The sequence below is a fragment of the Salminus brasiliensis genome, chromosome 4 (assembly GCF_030463535.1).
Source record: "Salminus brasiliensis chromosome 4, fSalBra1.hap2, whole genome shotgun sequence".
Lineage (NCBI taxonomy): Eukaryota > Metazoa > Chordata > Actinopteri > Characiformes > Bryconidae > Salminus > Salminus brasiliensis.
In genome coordinates, this window is record NC_132881.1 from 20,137,592 (window position 1) to 20,159,622 (window position 22,031).

General features: G+C 41.7%; 1 protein-coding gene across 2 annotated transcripts in view; it reads right to left on the reverse strand.

Annotated features, from left to right (window-relative positions):
• Positions 1-10,076, reverse strand: part of plpp4 (phospholipid phosphatase 4) — a 114,356-nt gene extending 104,280 nt beyond the window's left edge. For both annotated transcript variants that reach the window (XM_072677532.1, XM_072677531.1), the window contains exon 1: positions 9,574-10,076. In XM_072677532.1, the coding sequence (XP_072533633.1) occupies positions 9,574-9,662 (89 nt within the window). In that variant the 5' untranslated portion in view covers positions 9,663-10,076. The remainder of the gene's footprint in view (positions 1-9,573) is intronic.
• Between the last annotated feature and the right edge of the window lie 11,955 nt (positions 10,077-22,031).

Consider the following 22,031-nt stretch of genomic DNA (forward strand, 5'->3'; position numbering starts at 1 on the left):
TACACTGTCATCAATGTACTGTTTACAGCATACATCAATGCATGAAACAAATAATAACTATGACACAAAACTTTAAGCAATTCTTTCTTAATGATTAATTCTTTCACTGAACAATCAAAAGAGCGTTCCAAAGGTCTTCAAAATGTTAAATAAATAATAAATAAGTAGTAATTCTTGGTTACAGAAACCTGTTGATGCAAAACAATAGGCAGCTACCCTATGTTAGTCTTAGTAAAATAACCTCTTGCTAGCCTTGCTAGCCTCAAATTAAATTGCTCATTAAGCTTTTCTAATTTAGCAGTTTGCAATGAACCTTGTCAAAACTTATCTGACTTTAGGTAGTCCTTTGGTCCAAATGTGTGCTTTCAGAAGTGGTGAGTGTCACGTTTTCATCTGGACATATGTTGTACATGTGATGGAGGAATTACAGTTTAGATTCTTAGCCTGAGTCTGACCCGATGCCCCACCCGAAATTTGGCCGGGTCGGGCCGAGATTTCCCACCACTTTCCTTTGGTCCTGTCGGGTCAGGTTCAAGAAACGGTCTGTGACATAGGCCTACATTTTTTAATGCCCGGCATCAACCTGTCCTTGAATCATTCAGCCTACTAAACGTTAGACTAAACCTTGTTAAATCATATTAAATTATTGAGATAATTAATTAACAAAAATTAACATATTAAGAATAGAGGAAAGTCATTCAGGTCATCATTCTTCTAGCCTATTTTGATGATGTTTAGGCCTGTAGATCATTGTTGGCATTGTTGGTGTTTTAATAATTTGGAGTTCTATTCATAAAAAACAATTCTCTTAAAAATAGGCCTCTGCTTCTTAAGTGTTGCACTGTTCATTAACATCATTCTGAACAGATCATGGAGGAATGAACAGTGAACAGGGGGTGTGGTCACAATAGCCCTTCAGTGTGTAATGTGCCATGTGCCTGGGATTAAGGAGCTGCTTTGTTATTCAACTGTTTTGGTATCATATCTAATTATTTCAGCCAAGATTATGCTTCATTATATTTTTACCAAGTATATGTACGTTTCTAACTTTTAGCTTCGAATATTACCATTTTATCACCATTAATTCCCATAATTACCTGTTAATTCCCATGGTAAATTTTCCAACGTTGAAAATTTAAATTTTGCAACCCTAATCAACAGTACCTCGCCATTGTGAGGCTTCAAACAAAATGTACTTGCCAAGATGCCACTCAGGAAGTGGCCACTGAGCTTTAAGTGTCACAGACTGTCATCAGCAGGTCTAGAGATCCAGAGAGACTAGAGTCACAGAAAGACATAGAAGTGGATGTCTTTTGGCCTAATGACTGCTTCATTGTGATCAGTGCTCTGCAGAACTGGATGATGAATGCCACACACAACTCCAGGCACATTTAATTGAAGTGAGAGGCACCCAAGTGTCACGTCAGACCATTCAAAAGTATTTACATCAGTGTGGTCTGCGTGCTAGACGACCTGTAAGGGTACCTGACCACACCACCAGGCACAGGGCATTGGCCAGGGAGCATTTACACTAGACGAGGGACCAATTCACACTGAGGAGAAATTATGGCTGCCAACAATGTTGGAGATGTCAAGGAGAGCCATCAGCCACCAGACAAGCCTTTGGTGGTGGTGGTGTTACAGTGTTCAAAATGTTCAAAGAACGTACTTGTTGACTCTTCTCCCAAAACAGTACAAGTCACACCTCAAACACACACATTGAACTCAATTGAGTCAATCACACAGTATGTCTTTAATACTACACTTAAATAATGTTCAAATGTGTTAAAAAGAAAATATTATTACACCAATTGTAAAAACTGTTTTGCTGAACGTTGTCCTCAGCTGTTGTAAACTCATATTAGAAGTTCCCCACTGTGGGAGTAATAAAGGATTATCTTATCTCTTATCTTATATCCTACCCATATTCTCATGTCTGCATAAATAAAATATAATGTATATTAATGCCACAAATGATTAAGAATGCATTTGCTATTTCTTTTTTTTATATTATTTCTTGTTATTATTATTATTAGTAGTAGTAGTGGTAGTAGTAGACTGCTGCACTTTGAACAACTCATGTTGATACTGTACAGTATAAACCAAAGTTAGCAACAGTCTCCCAGATTCAGCACACAACATGAATATATTTGTGTCAGGGGAAACATGGCACAATGCAGTGACAGCTTCAGAAATCTATCAACCTTCTAATAGGACCACGTCTGCGGTTTGGTCGTATTTTGTTTTTAGCTCAGAAGTTCACTGGGATTAAAGAATGGGGGGAAATGTCATGGTTTGTCTAGTTAACTTGCTAATAGCTTGTCGGTAATGTAAACTGAAGCTTTTTTCGACAAAACTATGTTACCAGACACACAAAAAGCAGGCAGAATGTGTTGAGGAAACCTTAATCAACTTTGAACAGAAACTAGAGTATTTAACACATCACAGAATTGTGTCACCAAAAACAGCTCTAAGTTAACAGACAGTCAAGCTCTGCACAGGGGCACTGCTAAAGTTTAATCTGCACATCTCTCCATTCTCCTTTCACATTAACACTAGCCTGCAGTGTTTGCTCTGTCTGAAGTAAAGAGATCGGTACTGTCTCAAACCCCTACATAGTGCATTACTTTTAAAAACAAACACAATTATTACACAATGATGATGCTGTCAAAATATGCATATGATGTTGCTATGGGAATAAAAGAAAGTGACCAAAAGCCAGTTATGCTTGAATTAATTTGACATTCACTTTCAATGTACAATTCCTATCCTTAGACATTGGAGAATACAACCTGTTGTATTTGTCTGTGAAAATATCAATGACTAAAGAAAGGAAAGAGGAGGTCTCATGAGGAGGCCCAACAACTCTGCTTATACCTGAGTAAAAATTACATGTATGAGAAATTCCAATCTGGATTTAGACCAAATCACAGCACAGAGACAGCCCTAGTGAAGATTACAAATGATCTCCTTCTTGCCTCTGATCAAGGCTACGTATCTTTATTAGTCCTACTAGACCTTAGTGCAGCCTTTGATACAATAGATCATACTATATTACTAGAAAGATTTGAGAAAATGGTTGGAATCACAGGGACAGCCCTATCATGGTTCCAATCATATCTAACGGGACGCTATCAATTCGTAAAGATAAAAGATTTATCTTCAAATTACACAGAAGTAAGATATGGAGTTCCACAAGGCTCAATTTTAGGACCGCTATTATTTACATTATATATGTTACCACTGGGCTCAGTTATAAGCAGGCATGACGTTAAATTCCATTTCTATGCAGATGACACACAGCTCTATATATCAGCCAAACCTGATGATAAATTTAGACTACAGAAAATGGAGGACTGTGTAAAGGATATAAAACTCTGGATGTCACATAACTTCCTTCTCCTCAACAGTGACAAAACCGAGGTTCTCCTTTTAGGTCCAAAAGACACTAGATATAAACTATCTGACTTAATGTTAGACTTGGCCGATGCTTCCATCATTCCTGGTTTAGCAGCTAAAAATCTTGGTGTCACATTTGACTCAGATTTATCATTTGAGCAACATATAGCTAATATTAGCAGAACAGCCTTTATGCAGCCTTTATGCAACATCTCCAAACTAAGAAACTCCTTATCACTACAAGACACAGAAAAGCTAGTACACGCTTTTATTACCTCAAGGCTAGATTACTGTAATGCACTTTTGTCAGGTTGTTCCAGCAGGAACCTCAATAAACTTGAGCTGGAGCAAAATGCTGCAGCCAGGGTCCTTACTAAAACTAGAAAATTTGACCATATCCGTCCAGTTCTATCAGCACTTCATTGGCTCCCAGTTAAATTTCGTATTGAATACAAAATTCTTCTATTAACATATAAGGCCCTACATGACCTCGCTGCTGAGTACCTGCGGGATCTTATTGCATATTACGAACCATCAAGACTACTTAGATCTCAGGGTGCTGGCCTGTTAGAAATCCGGCATACAGGAGACAGATTCAGGAGTCAGGAGACTGGATCTTCAGTGTTGATGAGTTTATTGATACACACAGAGATGTACAACTCGATCAGTCACGGTCAACCCAGTCTGATTAGGGGTATTTTGAGAGGGCCTTATATACATTGGAAATTGTGGGAGGAGAAAGATTGATGAAGAGGAGTTTAAGGAGGGGTAGGAGGGGGATGAAGGACAGGTCACTTGGAGTATCAACAGTAGGGGGTGATAGTTATCAGTTTAAAGAGGGGTAGGAGGTGGGTGAAGTTGAGGGGGGTTGATGGTCATGACACATCAAAGGTCATCGGTATGACCACTTGATTGTTGTCACCTTTTGAGGGTTATTCGAATTACCATATAGAGAGTGACCACTTTAGGCCGGCAGACGAAGGGTAACAAAAGGTGAGACAAAGGATTAAGATAACCATTTGATAACAAGTTGAAACCACATGAAAGTAATGTTAGAAAGGGCCATATTTTCTTACTCTTACTCGTGCCCAAAATTCAGAAAACCTCAGCAGGGGGAAGAGCCTTTTCTTATAAAGCTCCCCAACTCTGGAATAACCTTCCAGATAATGTTCGGGACTCAGACACAGTCTCAATCTTTAAATCTAAGCTGAAAACTTATATGTTTAGTTTAGCTTTTGGTAATTAATGTGGGGCAGTGGTGGCTCAGTGGGGCAGTGGTGGCTCAGGTGGGGCAGTGGTGGCTCAGCGGTTAGAGCGCCGGGATATCGATAACAGGGTTGTGGGTTCGATTCCCGGGCTCGGCAAGCTGCCACTGTTGGGTCCTTGAGCAAGGCCCTTTACCCTCTCTGCTCCCCGGGCGCTGGAGTTGGCTGCCCACCGCTCTGGGTGTGTGTGTGTACTCACTGCCCCTAACACATGTGTGTGTGTGAGTGTGTGTTCACTACCAGATGGGTTAAATGCGGAGGACACATTTCGCTATACAGTGACAAATACGTGCACCTTTACCTTAGATAAAGGTTGCAGGTCCAGGGGTTCGCGGACCCAGGGAATTGTAGTACACTAAGATGCTGGTGTTCTCAGGGTGCCCCCGTGTCCGTGTTACCTTCTGGCTCTCTCCTTTTAATTAGTTATAATCAGACCTGCCGGAGTCGTCAGACACACTCTGATGCTGATGCTCAACATTCTCCGCCCTCCATAAAATTCCTCTCAGAACTAACTCTCGTTCTCTTTTTATCTTCTCAGAGTAAATGGCCACCCAGCCAGACCTGCTGGAAGATTGCCCGCTAAGTCAAAGGTCTCTACGCCCCTCTACCTGCATCAAACCAGCTGCCACCTACCAGTCCGGCCAGCGGGCCCCCCCACCTGCCACTACCCATGGCGGACCGGCGGCTTTCCCGCCTGCCGCTGCTGCCTGCTTGGTGGCCGTGTTGAAACCTAGATGGACTCGTGGCTGTCTGCCACTATTAATATCACCACTATTAACTTTCTGTTGTATCTGGTTTGGTAATTTTTATCATTAATGTTTAAATAGTTCTGACCAGAGGAGGATGGGTCCCCCTTGTGAGTCTTGGTTCCTCCCAAGGTTTCTTCCTCCAGCTCTGAGGGAGTTTTTCCTTGCCACTGTCGCCGTTGGCTTGCTCACTATTTCTTGGCATTTATTAGTGGATTCCTGTAATTGTTTGTCTTGTGCAGTGCTTATATGTGGAGGAAACTCAGTGTGGAAGCAGTGATTCTGTAATTATCTGTCTCTGCAGACCCACCTCAACTACTATAAACAAGACCCAGAAGCACCAAGACACTCCAGTTCCAGTTGTTTGCCAGAGTATTTTCATTTGCTGATTTTTGTCCCACCATGACTGTCCACAGAGGAGGACATTTGCTTTATTCTAGGTATTTTTACTCTATGCACAGATTCTGTACCGAACACTAGAACATTAGAATTGATTACTAATAAAATTGTGGTCTGATCATTTTCTAAGTCATTGTCTACAACTGTAGACAAGCTAACTTAACTAATAACAAACAGTTGTAATGGAAAGACTGGTTAGTGTGAACCACGCAACAATTTCCAGGAGACTTTAGAAGACATGTTACTGGGATGCATGAAGCTGGAAAAGGCTACAAAATTATTGTCATTGACTCTATAGTCACAAAAAAGTTAAAGCATTATTTAAAGCTAAAGATAAATGGTAACTTGAAGCATAATACTGAGGCATAATCTTGGCTGAAATAATTAGATATGATACCAAAACAGCTAAATAGCAAAGCTGCTCCTCAATCCCAGGCACATTACTCACTGTAGGGCTATTCAGACCACACCCCCTGCATTCACTGTTCATTCCTCCTAGAGCTTAGATCGGGCCAAAAAATCCAGCCCGACCCAACCGAGCCTGTGCACGTTCTGTCCGAGCCCGACCAGACCCGACACACAAACTGTCATTGGGAGTCTGATTAAAACCCGACATTTTTTTTAGATCAAACAACCTCAAAATAAGCTAGAAAAATTATGTCTTAATGACTTTCCTCTACTCTTAATATCTAATATTAATAATCTTAATAATCTAATTATGTAAGGTAGACCAACAAACATTTCGGCCACAACTGCCAGGAAAATTGGGGATGCAAAGAAAAACCCACAAAGAACATCAGCTGGAAATACAGGACTCAGCTGGGATACAGGACTAAAAACTAGCGGTGTGGCTGTTTCAAGATGCACAATAAGGAGGCACCTGAAGAAAAATGGGCTGCATGGTCGAGTCGCCAGAAGAAAGCCATTACTGCACAAATGCCACAAAGTATCTCGCCTACAATACACCAGCACAGAGGCAAGCCTCAAAACTTCTGGAACAAGGTAATTTGGAGTGATGAGACCAAAATCAAACTTTTTGGCCACAACCATAAACGTTACTTTTAGAGAGGTATTAACAAGGCCTATGATGAAAGGAACACCATTCCTACTGTAAAGAACGGAGGTGGATCGCTGATGTTTTGGGAATGTGTGAGCCACAAAGGTACAGGAAACTTGGTCAAACCTGAAGGAAAAATGAATGCAGCACGTTATCAGCAAATACTGGAGGCAAATTTGTACTCATCACCCTGGAAGCTGTGCATGAGACGTACATGGACGTTCCAACATGACAACGATCCAAAACACAAGGCCAAGTCAACCTGTCATTGGCTACAGCAGAACAAAGTGAAGGTTCTGGAGTGGCCATCTGAAGTCTCCTGACGTCAATATCATTGAGCCACTCTTTTTTCAAAGCTTTTTGCCAAGAAGAATGGACAGCTTTACCATCTGAGAAAAATAATGAGCCTCATCCACAACCACCACAAAAGACTTTAAGCTGTCATTGATGTTAGAGGGGGCAATACACAGTATTAAGAACTGGGGTATGTAAACTTTGATCAGGGTCATAGTCGTCTGACGATAAATAGCTTCACCCAACCACTAACCATGAGTGGAAAAAAAGTTTGTGTTATCATTCATATTCTCTGAAAAAAGGCCAAGTAAGCAAAAATTCTGCGAGGGTATGTAAACTTTTGAGCACAACTGTAAATGTTAAAACTGCTCTCACATTTAATTCCACCTTTTTGGCCCTGGCATTAGAAGACGTATGCGGGACAGTTTTCCTCTCTGAGCCAAGTAATCCGACAGCAGAGGAAAGTGACAAAAACCATAGGTGCATTCATCAGCTTTCACTCGCCTGCCCGCTCCAGTTCACTAACGGATTTGTTTCCCACAATCAAGTTCTGCCTAACTCTATCTAACAACATTCCTCACTCTTGTCAGTGCTTATGATCAGCATTCAGAAGAGGCACTTCCTGTCACCCAATATCCCTAGGGCCATCAAATCTGTGCAGGGTGATGCAACAGATACAAAGCAGATGTTGCTTTTACAGCATGGAGTGGACATGTTGTAAAAGAGGCGGAGGGCAGGGACCACAATAAATTAATTTTGCTTTTACCTTGCTGTGTAATTCCAGGATCAGGTTTCCATTAAAATCCTAATAGATTCTACTTTCTGAATAGAGTATCTAATTTTATCTCCTTCCAAGAAAACAAACCCCACAGACATTCTTCATTCAGGTAGCAGGAAAGGTCCAGCTCAGTATATTCCTAAAGATTTAGGACATTAATTTACTGAAAAAGCAAGATCTAAGGCTGTAAGGCATTGCCCAAAGACAAAGATTAATGGCAGCCTGACTTATGGTCGATGTAATTTCATTACTGGCTGTCATTCACACATCAGCTAAATATTAAAGACACACACACACACACACCACAAGGTCAGACACTACCAGACACTATGCCGATATTCACTGAAAAGGTATAAAGCAAGAGGTTCAACACAAACAGTATTGTTATTGTACATGTATTGGCCCTTTCAAATATTGTCACTGTCATTTTAGTCAAACAAGAAGCTGTTTGAAAGTTATAAAATGCCCACCAAAGTGACTCTCTTGATTACCTGGCATCCATATTTAGGTCAGAAATGTAAATCTAATAACATTTTTAAGGTCTGGTTTAAGTCAGTCTGACCCAAAATTGTTTGTCCACAGAGGTGGCATGTCAGTCAGTGCCAGGGCTGATGTTAGGGGAGGGGATAAGGTGGGCATTGCCCTCCTGATTTTTAAACAGTAAAATTAAACAGGGAAATTTTATAAGGTCATGGTACCTTCCATGTACCTAAAAGAGAAATAAAAGAATAATGAAAATGAATAAAGGCTGGATGGATAAACTACAGATGAAAAGTAAATTCAGTAGATTTTATAAATTAATCAGATTTGTGGTAGCCATCAGTGGACTGCCAACTTTGCATCAGTGGCCAATAGCTATACTTCTGCTATCTGGCTCTGTCTTCTGTATAAGTAATATGATATGCATATTATATGCATATGCTTGATATGCAATGTAACACTTGTAATTAATAGCAGAATCATTCCTTCAGCTTGAAACTGCTCTATGTAGCTGAAATTCAACAATTTGCATTATTTTTCTAAAGCCCTACAGTTACTAACTGTACTACTATTACAGTGCATAAACCTGTCATATGTGGATCACAGCAACGCGTTGCACTGTCCTCGAGAAATTCCAACCAGGTAATTACGGTCATTTTACAGGTACATGTTTTACAGTGCAACCATCATACAAGTGGAGTTTCAGCTTAATTATCACAGTACAGTACTGTAAGATAATAAAACCGTGAAACGCTAATTACTGTTGTATTTTTATATAGGCCTTAAAGGGAAATATTGACGACTGAATTAGCAGGGCTACAACAACCTGTTAGAACATACTACTGGCATGGCTTTGGTCAGGACGTGGATTAGGATATACTTTTTAAAACCAATACAAACCCCTGCATGGTCAAATGTGTCCATTAGAGACCAACCTCTCTTAGAAAACAGCACCGAAATCAATTTAATAGCCCCAGAAGAAGCTGCCCACCGGTCAGCTCAGTTAATATGAACGTAGCTAAACCCCAGTTATACCACAGATTACGGACTATACTGTGTCCTCATGACCCGCTTAAACAAACACCTAAACCACCATTTCCCCGTCGTGTTTATCGTGTCACAATTTGCGCTTCTGTGAGCTGAAAAGCTACTCACACGAAAACTCCGAACAGCAGCACCCGGATCCCGATCTCCAGCGACAGGTCGCGCATGCTTTTCCTTCGATCTGGAGGCGACATCTTCATGGTCTCTGTTCTCCTTCTTCGTTTGCCTCAACAAATCCAAATATTATCCAAATCCCAATGATGCGGCACCGTCATTCGTGGTTCAGTAATCCCGCAGCACCGTCGTCTCACCTTAGCCTTACCGCACTCCGGCCCCGCTTTCGCTCCGACAGCCTCACCGTGTAGCAGGGAGGGGGAATGGATGAGCTTTTTTTAATTTTCTGCAGATTTCTCTACGAAAAAAATAACAGGTTGCAGACAAAAATTATAAAGTCTTTAATCCATTGTGTGTATGGGTGTGTTTGAATTCTTCCGGTAATCCTGCCCCTGACACGACACACACCAACAACGAACCCTGAAAGACGTCAGCAATGAAGTGAGGAAGAAGAAGAAACAAGCTTAGAGATGCTGTGAGGGAGAAAGTTGACTGGAACATCTCTCTTTCTCTCTCTCTCTCTCTCTCAAACACAAATACAAAATAACTTTATTGGTATGAATAGTACATAACAACTGCTGCGTATTTGTGTCACATAAAAATTGTTTCTTTGGTATGTTACAGGGTAGATTGAATGTGTTGATCCTTTGGTGGTGAAATATGTTCTTGCTTTTTCTACCAGTGCATTAATAACTGATTAATTAAGTGATCAATAGTACAGGGGAAATGCATTATACAGTATGCTGAAATGTTGTTTTGTTATCACTAACAACTCTTGCCAAAGCAAATAACAGAATTCCTAATATTAATGAAAATTCATGAAAAAAGAGAAAAAAACATTCAAATACATGTACATATAGTGCATAAAGTGTAATTCATATATTACTAATGGGTTAATGTGGTGTGGGAGTTTTTCTCTCAGGATGTGGCAGTTGCCCAGCTCTGCACACCAGATACCGCAGTGTCTCATTAGACTTGTCTTTACAATATTCTAGGTGAACATTTTCTATTGGATTTATGTCCCATAAAGTGTTTCCTTGTCATGTTACAGGTCCCCACACTTCACTACCAAATATATTTAAGAGTCTAATTACAGATATTTTTTTTGTTGGTGTTTTATTTATTTTGGTTTTATTAATGTTAATGTATAAGGCTCATTTTTACAATAATATTCTATATAAATGCTGCTGCAGGACTTAGGCTAATAAATGCCAAATGATCTCCATATAAAAGTGAAGTAATACAGAAAAAAAAACAAAATCCAGTTGGGGCCCACCCCACATACTCTGAACACCCATTACATTGCAAGCTTTATCAGGTAGGCACCTCCCTTTTTCAGTATTTTGCTGAACTAACTTCACCCCACTTCCCATTAACTCTCATTCATTTGTGTTGCAGTGGCCATTTATGAGCCGATCAGTAACATTTCCATCATCACCTGTCGTTGAACATTTAGATGTTAGCTGAGTAATACAGAAAGATGACAAGATCATGAGGTTACATATAGGACCCAGTCCATTATCTTTACACATATCCAATTACCCACAATTAATTCATGGCTTCCCATGGACTCTGAATCCAAATGTAACCAGCAAACATGTAGCATGTTGATTCCCCTTTCACCTTTCTCTACTGGTCTAATATATGCTCACATATATAACCACACTCTCACCTCAGCCACTACATCTGTACAACCTGTTCCTTTTGTATTCTCAATCAATGTAATCTACAAAAAGAAACTGTTACCAGTATTCAACCTTTGCACTCTTTCTTAAATACACTGTCCCTTGCAGACAAATTTAATTGGATTGGGGAGGCTCATAGAGTGAGGGGCACAGTAAAAAATAAATAAATAAAATAAAATAAAATTGTGATCAAAGCTTACTGGCAAGCATTTGATGAAAGCATAATACTAAAAGATTTAAACACATTTTAAAACATATTTTAAGTATACAAATTTATGTATGTATATATTTATATATTTACAAAATACTTAGAATCGTAGGATGTTTTAAATACAATTAAGTGCATTTTTTCTCAGCTGAGATACTGCTTTGTGCACAAAGTGATGAAAAAAACATCCTAAAAATCTGAGGACTTAACCTGCAGGCTAAACAGCTGCACTCTTACCTCACATGAACTCATGAATATTTTATAAAACTTTACACAGTAGGTCTGCTTACAATCCACCTTCCCCCACCTTTTACTATACAAATAGGTGTAATAAAATAAGAAAAAATCCTCATTGTTTTATTTGTGTGTGCAGCTAAAGGCTAAATGGTAGGCCTAGTTAAGATGCTCTTTAGATATGTTGACACTACAGGCTCATGTGTGGGTGGGTGAGAGAAATGCTCGACCACGGTGGTCTGCCATATAGATTCATATACTCAGTTTTTACACATAGAGGCCTATTATTTTAAACCATACACCAAGACAGAGTTAGATATCCATGGCTGACTGGCTGGCACAACACAACAGTGGACAGTAAATGATTGACAACCTGCAACATCAGAATAAGAAATAATTTATTGATCCCAGAAGGGAAATTGCAGTTGTTACACCATGTTGCTACTTTCATGCTAGCGCAAATGCAGATGGATAAGCTCTGCTTTACAATGATGAAGAAAATTACCAAATGTTACTGAGAAAATAAACCTTTTTTTAGTCCCCCAAAATCTGTGGTCTGCCTGCAGATTTGCTTCTTTGCACTGTAGCTCTAACCAGGGGCAGCTCTAGAATCAGTTCTAGAGTTTTACAGGTGCTGACCACCCAGTGGCATTTTCCACTGAAGGGCCAAATGGTTACTTAGACCGCACTGTACCATCCCGTGCCAGTATAAACTCGTTAGACCAGTTTTTTTTTTATTTGCTGTGTTGCTAAATGAAGACCAGGAAGTGCACTGCATCTCATAATAATTATGCAACAGTTTCATTCTTTAGTCTTGTGCTACAACTTCTAGGCGTATGTAGCTAGCTAACTCTAGCTAACTCACTGAAACTGTACTTTATCTGTTAGCCTTGTGTAATATACATGCATTAATCACATGGGCAAAACTGAGGACCAGACACAAGACTGGACAGGGGACTGGACAGGGGCTGGATATGAGACTGGACAGATGGTTGGATATGGGACTGGACAAGAGACTGGACAGGACTGAACAGAGGGACCGGAACCAAGACAGTGATGGGGACTGAACCAAAACCAGAAACAAGGATGTACATCACAAACAGGGACCAGAACAGGGACAGACATTGGAATAAACATAGAGTTAAGCCCAGGACTAGCAAAAGGCTGAGGTGTAGCTGAGGCACGAGACCGTTGGCACAGAGTCAGGGGCGGACAGGATTGCCAGCACAGAGTCAGGGACGGACGGCCTGGGAGCCGGCACTGGAGTTGACACGGCCTGGGAGCCGGCACTGGAGCCAGAGCGGCAGGAGCCGCAGGCACTCGAGCAGACGGCCTGGGGTCTGAAACTGGAACTGGGGCGCAGCCATCTCTTTGAAACATTGCCAAGCTAAAAAAATCTTTATATCTACAGGAAGTGTTGGGTACTGCCATCACAGGAGCAGTAGGCATGGACATCACAGGAACAGAAGCAGTGGGCACCACCTACAAAGGAACAGAAGCAGCTGGCACTACTTGCCTTGGGGCAGTCACAGATGCCACTGCCTGAACAGAACTAGAAACAGGGGCAGCTGGCACTGCTTACCTTGTAGTAGGTGCAGACACCACTGCAAAAGCAGGAACAGGAACACTGCTTGCCTCATAGCAGGCACAGATACCACTGCCAGAACAGAAACAATGTCCCACGAGCTAGGATACTCATGATAGGCACCCCGGTTAGCCTTGCCTATATTGCCCTCAGATTCAAGGCTATCAGCACCAATATCTCTCCCTCAAAGTCAAACTCAAAGTCAAATTTATTTGTATAGCGCTTTTTACAACTGTTGTTGTCACAAAACTTTCCATAAAAACTCCCTCAGAGATGGTGGAAGAAACCTTGGGAGGAACCAAGACTCACAAGGACCCATCCTCCTCGGGTCAGAACTATTTATAAATTGGACTGGTAGGTGGCAGCTGGTCTGAAGCAGGTACAGGGGACCTCAGTGGGCAATCTTCCAGCAGGTCAGGCTGGGTGACCATTTACTCTGAAAAGGTAAAGAGAGAGAGAGTTAGTTCTGAAAGGATTTATGGAGAGCAGAGAATGTTGAGCAGTATCAGAGTGTGTTGGCGACTCCGTCAGGTCTGACCAGAACAGCCTAATCAAAAGGAGAGAGCCAGAAGATAACACAGACACAGGAGCACCCTGAAACACTAGCATCCCTCTGCTTTACCGTCCACAAACCTGAGTGATTGCGTGCAAGCAGCAAGACGACAGCTCCAGAATGTCAGTATACTATAGTCACGAACAATAGACGAACCCCTGGACCTAACAACCTTTATCTAAGGAAACATTATCTAAGGAAACATTAATTACCAAAAGCTAAACTAAACAGAGTTTTCAGCCTAGATTTAAAGACTGAGACTGTGTCTGAGTCTCGTACACGTATCTAGAAGGTTATTCCAGAGTTGGGGGGCTTTATAAGAAAAGGCTCTTCCCCCTGCTGAGGTTTTCTGAATTCTGGGAACTACTAAAAAGCCAGCACCCTGAGATCTAAGTATTCTTGATGATTCGTAATATGTAATAAGATCTTGCAGGTACTCAGGAGCGAGGCCATGTAGGGCTTTGTATGTTAATAGAAGAATTTTATAATCAATATGGAATTTAACTGAAAGCCAATGCAGTGCTGATATAACTGGACTGATATGGTCAATTTTTCTAGTTTTAATAAGGACCCTGGCTGCTGAACAACTTGTCAATAGTGCGTTGCAATAATCTACCTTTGAAGTAATAAAAGCGTGTACTAGTTTTTCTGAATCGTGTAGATATAAAAAATTTTTTAGCTTGGCAATGTTTCAAAGATTTAGAAAGGCTGTCCTAGTAATATTAGCTATATGTTGCTCAAGTTATAGATCTGAATCGAATATGGCACCAAGATTTTTTGCTGCTGGACCAGGAATAACAAAAAATCAGCCGAGTTTAACATTAAGTCTGATAGTTTATGTCTTGCGGCTTTTGGACCTAAAATGAGAACCTCTGTTTTGTTGCTGTTTAGGAGAAGGAAGGCATGTGACATTCAGCGTTTTACATCCTTTACACAATCCTCAGTTTTCTTTATTCTAGGTTTATCATCAGGTTTGACTGATATATAGAGCTGTGTGTCATCTGCATTACAATGGTAACACTATGTCTGCTTATAACTGTGCCCAGTGGTGACATGTATAATGTGAATTACAATGATAATCTTAAAATAGATCTATACGGTGCTCCATATCTCACTTTTGTATAATTTGAAGATAAATCTTTTACCTTGACAAACTGGTAACATTCAGTTAGAAATTATTTGAACCACAATTGGGCTGTTCCTGCGATTCCAACCATGTTCTTTTACCTTTCTAAGAGAATAGTGTGATTTATTGTATCAAAGGCTGCACTGAGGCCGAGTAGAGCTAATAAGGATACGTAGCCTTGATCAGAGGCAAGAAGGAGATCGTTTGTAATCTTCAATAGGGATGTTTCAGTGCTGTAATGGGATCTGAACCCAGATTAGAATTTCTAATACATGTCATTCTTACCCAGGTATAAGCAGAGTTGTTGAGCCACAGCCTTTGCTAATATTTTGGATATAAATGAAATACAAAAAAGAGAAATGTGTTAGAAATGGGTCTGTAGTTAGACTATCAAGATTTGGTTTTATGACTGCCAATTTAAGGGTTTTTTGGGTTACATTTTGGGTATGATTATACAGTGGGGAAAAAAGTATTTAGTTAGTCACCAATTGTGCAAGTTTTCCCACTTAAAAAGATGAGAGAGGTCTGTAATTGACATCATAGGTAGACCTCAACTATGAGAGACAAAATGAGAAAAAAAAATCTGAAAATCACATTGTCTAATTTTTAAAGAATTTATTTGCAAATAATGGTGGACAATAAGTATTTGGTCACCTACAAACAAGCAAGATTTATGGCTGTCACAGACCTGTAACTTCTTTAAGAGGCTTCTCTGTTCTCCACTCATTACCTGTATTAATGGCACCTGTTTGAACTCGTTAACAGTATAAAAGACACCTGCCCACAACCTCAAACAGTCACAATCCAAACTCCACTATGGTGAAGACCAAAGAGCTGTCGAAGGACACCAGAAACAGAGACCTGCACCAGGCTGGGAAGACTGAATCTGCAATAGGCAAGCAGCTTGGTGTGAAGAAATCTACTGTGGGAGCAATAATCAGAAAATGGGAGACCTACAAGACCACTGCTAATCTCCCTCGATCAGGGGCTCCACGCAAGATCAAAAATGATCACAAGAACGGTGAGCAAAAATCCCAGAACCACACGGGGGGACCTAGTGAATGACCTGCAGAAAGCTGGGACCAACGTTACAAAGGCTACCGTCAGTAACAGGGACGCCAGTGACTCAGATCTTGCAGTGCCAAAAGTTTGCTAGAGAGCATTTGGATGTTCCGGAAGAGTATTGGGAGAATGTCTTATGGTCAGATGAAACCAAAGTAGAACTGTTTAGTACAAACACAACGCGTTGTGTTTGGAGGAGAGTGAATGCTGAGTTGCATCCAAAGAACACCATACCAACTGTGAAGCATGGGGGTGGCAACATCATGCTTTTGTCATGGGCTGTTTCTCTGCAAAGGGACTAGGACGACTGGTCCGTGTACATGAAAGAATGAATGGGGCCATGTATTGTGAGATTTTGAGTGCAAACCTCCTTCCATCGGCAAGGGCATTGAAGATGAAACGTGGCTGGGTCTTTCAGCATGACAATGATCCCAAGCACACTGCCAGGGCAACAAAGGAGTGGCTTCGTAAGAAGCATTTCAAGGTCCTGGAGTGGCCTAGCCAGTCTCCAGATCTCAACCCCATAGAAAACCTTTGGAGGGAGTTGAAAGTTCGTGTTAAGTCCGTGAAAGTCCAACAGCCCCAAAACATCACTGCTCTAGAAGAGATCTGCATGGAGGAATGGGCCAACATACCAGCAACGGTGTGTGCCAACCTTGTGAAAACTAGGTTTTCTAGCACTGCTTACCATCACTACTATGATTATGTTAAGTTATACAACACCATGATGATTATTATATATACATATTAATATTATGTTAATATTAATATTATTGCATACCTGAGCAGTACAACTCTATGACTCTGTGACTATTATCAGTAATTTATACATAGTTCTGACCAGAGGAGGATGGGTCCCCCTTGTGAGTCTTGGTTCCTCCCAAGGTTTCTTCCTCCAGCTTTAAGGTAATTTTTCCTGCCACTGTCACCTTTGGCTTGCTCACTGGGGTCCTTAAGTTTTCATGTCTTTCATGCACCTGTGGTTCCTCCAGCAGCATGGGTGTTTATGTGTCAGCATTTCACTCAAGTGCAGCTCAGAAGGAGAAAAGTAGCTAACCCAAACCTGCACAGTTTTGGAACAAGTTATCAGGCCTGCAACGGGGGTTATTTTTATTTTAATTTAAATGCCAGCTTTTCTATTTTTTCCATTCCTTTTTTTTTATCATACCAGTACAGGGGCTATTATCTTTTACAAAGTTAAGTTATGTTCATTTGGCCAAAATTTGACTTATGTAATGCGAGTGAGTATTAAGGTAAAGAGTGTACGTTAGCTATTTTTCATTTGCCTGGAGTGTGTGCTCATGTAATGAATATTTTGGAAAAGAGTGCACTGTAGTTTTACCCTTTCCTGATTCCTTTGAGTTTGGCAGTGACATCAATAGTCTGCGTTAGAGTGAATGTTTTTTTTTTTTACGGCTGTATGCAGCAGGCAATGCATCTTATTTATTTTATCTTTGTCTCTTTTCCACTGGGAATCGGATTCATATACATGTATTAGTAAGGCTCTGCACAGTAGAACAGTGAACCACAACTCCAGAGTCTTCTAAATGTTCCTAAAGGTCTTTTGCAGTTGAACAAGGGATTTTGCTTTCCCTTTCTAGCACTGTTGCGAGCAGTTTTCATGGAAAGTTCCAGACCTCAACTTGACCTAAACCATTCTGGTTAACTGCCACCTCTTGTTTACATTACAACTTAGGAAATGGATACCTGAAAATGCTTTGCCATTGTTGTATAGCCTCCTTCTGCTACCACATCAATTATTTTAATTAAGAGTGCAAGACAGCTGCTTATTGGAGCCCATGGCTTCTAATTGTTGACAATATTTGAGGAGTCTGAGAAAGCTTAGAAATTTGCATCCCCTAGCTTTTCCTGATGATTGTGAACAAGCCTTAATTAGTTCTGATTAGCCCTAATTAAAGTGATTTGATAGCTCAAATATTTGTGTGATTATTCTTTACAGTGATGTGTGATAAAAGCTAAATAAAAAGCATTGTACTCATTGTTTTGAATAGTATGTTTAAGGAATGCAGCAAAATAGTAATTGTGTGGCAATATCTGTTTTTTTTTTTCCATATATATCTGCAGATACATAATCATTTACAAAATGCATTTGAGGCATTTACATGAATCAGCATTACAGAGAAATATAACCTTTATTTCTACAGGGATACAAATGTAATAAAATAAATAGTATGTAAATATCAGCTTGAAATATAAATGTCTGTCTGATGTTACTATTTTAACCGCTTAAAAGCCTAAAGTGTTAATACAAACTTCTATTACCAAAGAATAGCTCCACTAGTACAGAAGTCTCTGAATTTACTGAATAATATGCCTTAGTGTTTAATAAGCCTAGGAGTGTTAAGGGGGTTAATCAATTTTTGCATATGTTGAAATGATTCCAGTATCCTGCAGATCAGAAACATCTCAGGCTCAGTACACTGTTCAGATATATAAATGCACTGTCCTCCTGTTTGTGTGTGTGTGAGAGAGAGAGAGAGAGAGAGATATTAGGTTTTGTTTCACCATTTACAATAAACAATTATGTTTTTTATTACTGTCTCCATTAAATAATTTTCCATTACCACACTGCAGTCAATGCGGCCATGGATTAATACGTTTCTGCAGAAGCCCCTGAAAGTGGTTATAAGAATAGTTCAATGAAGAGAATAAAGAGGGAGACAAGCAGACATAGACTGTCTGTCTAGATGTTTTCCCTCTGATTTTTGAATTATAAATTTAAGGAGTTGTAGTTAATTTAGCGAAATTTCCTATGACACCATTCTGGCAAAGTAATCATACACAACCCTACCTGTAAAGGTCAGCTCACATTCTCTTCCACTACAAAGTCTTTACCTTGAAAACACAAAAAACAATCTATCTAGCTGGAGCCCTGAGGCAGTGTGTGGACTTTCCAAAAAGAGGCAGTCTTTGTTTAGGCTTTTAGTAAATTGTGGCTCTGTAAGACTTTTTTGAGTTCAATTTCAAGAAAGCTCACATTTAAACAATTTAATATTATGGTCGTGCTGTGTGTTTATGCCTCCAACTCTGTGTAGCTGAATTAGACATTCAGCCGAATCAAATCAAATCAAATTTATTCGTTTAGCGCTTTTTACAACTGGTGTTTACTAACTGCTTTTAGATTGTGTTTACAGTCCACAGGTTTATCAAAAAGACTGTTGCCTTCCTCTGCTAAACAAGTGTATATGTGCAAGCACGCACACACACACACACACACACACACACACACACACACACAGACAGACACACCAGGGAAGGCAGACACTCCTGCCTTCCTCTGCTAAACGAGTGTATGTGTGCTAACACGCGCACACACACACAGACACCCACACACTGCACAGACATAGGGGACTTCAGGGGAAACTTGGGGTTCACACAGAGGGAAACAAACTCGGGAGAAACACATGAAGGGGAGTGACACCCACTCAGCCTTCAGCTCGGGAAACTGACTGGCACACACACTCGACCAGAGTCAAAAGATCCAGCAGTGGGGCAACTGTATCTGTGTGCTTAAATAGCCTACTGCCCAGGTGTAGTGAATTGGGCTCATTTACTGGCTGGCGTGACTCAGGGCCTCCCCCTGGTGGCAGGAGAGCTACCCCTTTCTGCCAGGTTCTCCGACAGCACCTGACCATCTGTTCAGCCAACCGGACCCCAGTTCCTGTCTCCTGTCCTGGGAACATGGGCGGAGCCCATGCACTCAAAGGGTGACATTCCCAGGGACGAGTGCCAGAGGGTGTACTCCACCCAAATCAGTTGGTCAGACCAGGTAGAAGGTAACGAGAAGGCATGACAGCGGAGGGTACGCTCCAGGTCTTGATTGACCCTCTCTGTCTGGCCATTAGACTGGGGGTGGAAGCCAGATGTGAGGCTGGCTTCCGCCCCAACAGTCGGCAAAACACACCCCAGAACTGGCTGGTGAATTGGGGGGAGTAGCAGACCAGTGGGCCTGGTTCTGGGGTCTTTACATTGTGAGCACACCAAACAGGAAGCTACGTGAGCACGCACGTCTCCCTCCATGCAGGGCCACCAAAATCACCGCCGTAGAAGCTCGAGCATGCGAGTAGACCCCACTGAAGCACCCGTTCCCCTCATTCCCTCAAGCACCCATTCACAACAATCCCCACCTGGCCTGGTGTAGATTAAGACGTTTGGCCTGCTGGATGTATGCCAGGGATGTTTTGCTTCCTCAAGCCAGTGTCTCCACTCCTCTAGAGCAAGCTTGACCGCCAGTAATTCGCACCCACATCGTAATTACGTTCAGCAGGGGTAAGACGGTGGGAGAAGTAGGCACAGTGCCAGGTGTGGTTAGTGCCAGGAAGGAGATCAATGGCGATGTCAAAGGGCCTGTGGGGGGGCAGCAATTGGGCCTGTCATTTACTAAACACCTCCCGAAGGTCCCAGTATTCCTTTGGTACCTGCGAGGAGTCAAAACCTTCAGGAATGGTGTCAGTACCCACAGTGGCCTTAGGAGCCTTGAGACAGGAGGACTGACAGACTGGCCCCGACGACAAGACAGACCGGGATAGCCAGTCCACATGGGGGTTATGCTGCTGGAGCCAAGAGAAAAACCAAGAACCAACTGCAAGTCAGGAGACCATGGTGGAAAGCTGAGGTGAGAGTGCTGGCATTCCTCTGCTCTCCGCCGATAGTGTGCGGAATTTGATGGCGTAATCAGCCACCAACCTTTTTCCCTGACGCACGTGCAGGAGGCGCGACCCTGCCTCGTCTCCACAGATGGGGAGGTCGAAGGTTTGCGACAGCGCTGCCACAAACCGGGCCGCAGAGGCACATGCGTCAGGTTGGTACTCCCACACCGGGGTGGCCCAGGCTAATGCCCTACCGGTGTGGAGAGAGATGATATACGCCACCTTAGCACGCTCTGACGGAAAGCGGGATGGCTGCTGCTTGAATGCCAGCAAACACTGAAGGAGGAACCTTCTACAGCCTTCAGGTTCACTAGCGTAGCGCTCTGGGGCTGGTAGAGAGGGTTCAGCACGAAGCACCACGGCTGCTTCGGCAGCCACGGCCTCCTCCTGGGGAGGTTCAGGAGTTTGCTAGATAGTGAGCTGTGCTACGACAGTTGTCAGACCCTGCAGCTGAGAAAGAATCTGCTGCATGGCCTGCTCATGCCTCCCTACAGTCGCCCTCTGACTAACTAGAGCAGGCAAAACGGAAATGAGAAATAAATCCACCCGAGACTCGAACCCAGGCCACCGCATCGTAAGACCGACGCGCATCGTAAGACTGCGCTTCCCCTAATGCGACAATAAGGCAGGAAACAAACAAAGGACGCCAGGGGAGAACGCTGGCTGCCTCTTTAAACTCGAGGAAAAATGGAACTAAGGGCAAAAGGATCTCCCAAAAGAAACAAGAGAACTCTGACATTTCAATGCATAAATGTCCTGACATGTTGTGCAGATGACAAATAAACTTGAAACTTGAAACAAACTGAAATCTTGCTGCCTGGCTTTTTGGGTTGTTCATATAACGCAGTGATTTTGGGTCAGTTCAATCAGGTGTGTGTTCTGTAACTCTGCACTGGGTGATGGATGTGACCCAAATTGGATTCATTTTAACTTACATTTGTCTGAGTGTACTGGATTTCCTCTCGAAGAGATATGGTCAACCTAACACTCACACACCTCTTCAAAAAAATGTGTTTGTGTGTGTTGACTCACTTAACCTGCAAGACCAAGCTGGTCGACCAGTATGACCTAGGTGGTTAACCAGCATGACCATGCAGGTTCACCAGAATGTCCAAGGTGGTTGACCAGAATGCCCAACCAGTTCAACACTGTGATGCACTTCAACAAAAACACTGACATGCACTTCAACAAAAACACTGACAATAAGTTAACTATACATGACAAAAATCTGAGTGAATCTTGAGAACTGTTGAAATTCCCAGATGAGTGTTGCTATGAGAATAAGAGAAGAAAAATGTTCTACTTTAACCTGTTTACCTACAAAAATCTGAA